Genomic DNA, 4,626 nt, shown 5'->3' on the forward strand with positions numbered 1-4,626 from the left:
GGTTGGAAAGGACCTTTAAAGATCCATCTAGTCCAACCCTGACATCTAGTTAATGTAAGTTATTCTATCTTACAACTTAGTTAAAATTGCAGAAGGATTACAGCAGGTGGAATTTACACCCTGTGTTTGAAACACGGCCAAAACACAGGATTAACACCAGTCCTCACTAACAGCACCACATTCATGGCAAACACTGGCAGTTCAAATACAAGTCGTAAGACTGATCGAAAAGGGATCAAATGCAAGAGGTGCACAGGCGTTCCTAGCCTTTTATCTTCCGGCTGAAGAAAATGACTCGAAAGCTGCGCACAGAGAAGACTCCCAGGGCAGGATTCAAGCACCTAAGCAGACACGTAGGGAGGTCTAAGATGCCATCGCGCCCTTCCTGACCTCCAGAAAGGTACAGCTATCTCAGTTCTGCACTATATCTACTTTGGGTGCCTCCAAAATACCAATATACATCTCCATTTAGGTAACTGAATTGAGATCAACTTATATACCAATACCCAATATTAAAGGCTCCAATACCCACATTATAGGTGCCTTGAACATGAGACCTAGAAGTAAAGGCCAAGCACGTCCTGAATTAGACAGATCAGAACAGACAGCTGTATACAGAAATATGCCAAAGTTCCAAGAAAAAATAATTGACTTGAAAAGGAGCTTGAAAAACCTGTGTGCCAATCTGACCTCTGCATAAGAGGAATGAAACAAGTACTGTTCTAAACAGAGTAAACACCTCTAAGTCACAGCATCCTGAGCTTAGAGACACAACAGAACAAGTTCTAAGTCATCTCTGAAACAGCGTTAGGGTCTTCACAATATTCCCTCTGAACATTTGGTTATATTCTAACCTACAAAAGGAATTTAGAAGATTCCAGCTTATAAAGGTTCAAGAATTTCAGTAGTATTCACCTGGTACCATGAGATGCTCCGTGGCCATGTAATACAAAGCTGGATAGAGTAAGCTCTTTAGAAAAACACAACAGTTGTTGCCACAAAGTATGGAATTGCTATATCAATAGTAGCCTTTAAAAACCCAAGCATTTCAAAGGATGCCAAAAAGATGCTAAAATCTAGCATTTAATATTCAAGTGTCTATACAGAACACCAGTAGAAGAAAAAGCAATGAAAGAGGAATGAGAAAAGTTAAAGTTGCCAAGGGATAAATGCTTCAAACCAATATGGCATTCCCCCCCCTCCCTTTCATATTGAAAAGCTTCCTCTAAATATCCTTCATAGTGCCACTAATGCAATTCCAGCCTGATTAGAATGCATAGTTCTCCTCAAGCTACCTGCTGTAGTGAAGAGGGAACAGGCAAGCCACTACAGTCAAAATCCACACCACCAACTGCTGGGAGGAAGACAATCTGGAAATTTATTGCACTCTTAATCGATTGCTATTCCTTACTTCTCTGTGTTTCCCTGGGTTTGTCTGGGTTTGGGGATTTTTGTGTACGTGTTAGGAGAGGGGGAGGTGTTTTTGGGAAGATTTCCAAGTGCTAGACCAATCACTCCCTGTGATTTCAGGGATGTAACATTTTCTACTAGGACTGAACAATTTCAGTGTAACTGAGAGGACAGACCCAGGCCCTGTGTGCTTTGGATACCGGCCGTAAGCACAGGCCCTACTGATTTCAGTTCATCCTGGAGAGGGCAGTAGGACAAAACCTCTCCTGATACTTCCAGAAGAAAGCAGCTCAGTCAGCACCCTTAAAAACAAAGGGAATATCCTAGCTCAAGTGAATTAGCATGCTGAGCTGGGAGCAGACCATCTGAATTCATGTTCCCAGTTATGCTCAGCATCCCTGAAAGAGACCAGCTGTGTCCCAGAATGACAGAACAGAGATCAATACAAATTTCTTCAGCCTTCGATCTGCTTTCTCCAGTTCAGCTACAGTCTCAAGGAAAAAGGATATTGCCTAAATATTGCCTCCCAGGGATATTCAGACTTACCACAGTTAGAAAACAAAACAGACAGTAGAGCTATTAGGGTTTGACGACCCACCCTGAGCTGTGAAATTGCTGCTCTGCCTTCCTCACTTTCTTCATCAAGCTCATCATCACTCCATTCCCAGCCACCATCTTCAGTCTTATGAAGACGTCCGCTGGAACCTGGCACTCTCCGGACCTGCTCAGGGCAAAGACAGAGAACTGATATGCCAAGCAGTTTCGACACTTGATCTTTTTTAGGAGAAACAGCACAAGAGCACCTTCAGCATGCACTGTCTGCCAGTGTGCTTCAGTATTTTATTGAAATGCTTACTGCTGTATGTAGAAAATGCTGTACTGCAATAATGCTCATTGAAAATGTAAACACAAGCTTAAAAAAAAAAAACCTAGTACAATTGTAACAGCAAGAGCCCAGGAGGTTTTCAGTACCTTTTTGGATCTTTCAGTGATTGTTGGTGCTCTCTGCAACATCTTCTCTTGTAAAAATTCTTTATTCTGCAAAAGAAAAAAATATCAAACATTTGCATTGCTGCAAACGCCCTCCGATTCCTTCTGTGTCGCTGATAAACTGGTAAGCTATTTGTAACAGAAAGTGTTTTACATGTTTCATCCCCATATCACCAAAGATATTAACCACCTTCTTTCCTTTGGACTACAGTAGATGATGTTTCATCCTAAATACCTTCTAAGTTGGTGGTAGCACTTTCCCTGTGCAAAGTGATATGGAGTTAACACCCAAGGAGCTGTATGCTACTGTCTGATTTACTGGGGAACAGGCTCTTACATCCTCACAGCATCTGACAGCCTGCTGAGACATTTGGCATTCTTCCATTCGCAGATACTACACCACCTGGATCCAGCCCCTCTTCCTTTATCTTGCCCCTAAATTCATGCCTGCCAAACTGTCAAAGGCAAGTGTCGGATGTCAGGCAGGCTGGGATGCAGGAACCTCTGTATGCTGGAGCAATGACACCCAGGAGTTAGGGCAACAGACGTTAGAGTGGCTGAAAAGAAGGGACCGCATGCGATGCTTAAAGAGGACGTAAATACAGTGATCACAACACACTAAATATTGGGAAACTGCTGTGATGCTTCAGTGTATTAAACTTCCTCTTCAGCAGGCCACTTCAGACAGGCTAACATGGGGCTCCTGAGAGTACCGTTTTCCAACCGCTTGAGTGCGGAGCCGGAGTGCTGGCTGCAGGGGAAGCCGACCAGGCAGGCACCCTGGACCAGCACCGGGATCTGGCTCGGCCCTTCACACCACACGTGTGAGGTCATGCAGCCCCGTCGTCTGCCCACGAAGGGCTCGAGAACTCCCCCGTGATGGCTGCTTGCACAGGGGATGGAGAGCCCTAAGCCACATGCTGTCACTTCCTGATAAGTGGCTCTCAACATTATCAGAACATAGGCTGTATTTATATTTATGGTTCAGTATGGACATACAGAAGTTGGACTCTTCTGTCCTCCAGTTACAGCTGTCAGTTTGGCTATGGCTGATGCACGAAGGTAATTAAACACTTAACTGACACACATTTTCACTCTGGGTGCCGGTTTAAGCATTGCTTCATCTACAATAATGTTAATTTTCTATCACCACATTTGCGAATATGTTACTTTGCAGCAGCTTAATGAAAGCACGAAGGAGATTTTACACACAATGAAGTGTAACATGAACCAGAACTCGCATAACCAAACAGAGAAAGGTCAGCAATGTGTAAACCATCTTGTCACTTTGGACACCAAGTCTGTATCCAGTACACAGATGCAGACTACTTGCCTAAAATCCCATCACGGACAATAAAAACCTAGTTAATACTGTCAAGAGCCCAGACATCAATTAAACTTGCCCTAAAGCGAACTCCTACATTTCATAAAATGGATTGCTCTCTAAACTTCCTTGGTGGATTTCTGTCAAAAGGACAACCAACTCCTGCAGATACCAACACGTGGCCACTTCCACTTGAGCATCTTAATCTGGGAGCTGAACTTGCGCTATCCCCAGTGTCAGGTATCTTTTTGACAGTTTAATCTGTGCTCTGCTATAAACTCCATGTATTCTGATCACAAACATGCCACAAAAACTAAGTGAACAGAAAACATTTCCTAATTCCCATGTGTCATGGTTTAGCCCCAGTCAGCAACCAAGCACCACACAGCCACTCCCTCACCCTCTCCAGCCCAGAGGGATGGGGGAGAGAATCAGAGGAAGAAGATAAGATTCCATTAAATTCATGGGCTGAGATAAGAACAGTTTAATAATTAAAAAACAAAAGAAATAAAAATAAATAAAACGATGCTAATAATATTATTACTAATACTATGAAATTAAAATAATAATTAAGATACTAATAATGATAAAACATAATGAAAAGAAAAGCAGCAATAGGAAAAAAAATTATAGAACTGCTCAGCACACACCAACTGACACCTGGCCAGCCCCCAAGCAGCAAGAGCTCCCCCGGCCAACTCTCCCCAACTTATATACTAAGCTGACATTTTTATGGTATGGAATGTCCCTTTGGTCAGCTGTCCTGGCTGCATCCCCTCTCAGCTTCTTGTAGAGAAGCTGGAAATGCATGTGCAGCTAAGAAAGTGTAAAAATCCTTGGCTTGATATAAAAACTGCTTGGCAACAACTGAAAACATTAGTATGTGATCAACATCAATTTGA

At 42.9% G+C, this 4,626-nt stretch overlaps 1 protein-coding gene across 1 annotated transcript in view; it reads right to left on the minus strand.

Moving 5' to 3' along the window:
- Window positions 1-2,008: 2,008 nt before the first annotated feature.
- Window positions 2,009-4,626, minus strand: part of LOC104516072 (serine/threonine-protein kinase OSR1) — a gene marked incomplete at both ends in the record, with an annotated part of 12,802 nt that continues 10,184 nt past the window's right edge. Inside the window, 2 exons of the mRNA XM_010160277.1 lie at window positions 2,009-2,131; window positions 2,383-2,448. Of these exons, the coding sequence (XP_010158579.1) occupies window positions 2,009-2,131; window positions 2,383-2,448 (189 nt within the window). The remainder of the gene's footprint in view (window positions 2,132-2,382; window positions 2,449-4,626) is intronic.

Source organism: Eurypyga helias, unplaced genomic scaffold, assembly GCF_000690775.1.
Source record: "Eurypyga helias isolate BGI_N326 unplaced genomic scaffold, ASM69077v1 scaffold16461, whole genome shotgun sequence".
Taxonomy (NCBI): Eukaryota; Metazoa; Chordata; class Aves; order Eurypygiformes; family Eurypygidae; genus Eurypyga; species Eurypyga helias.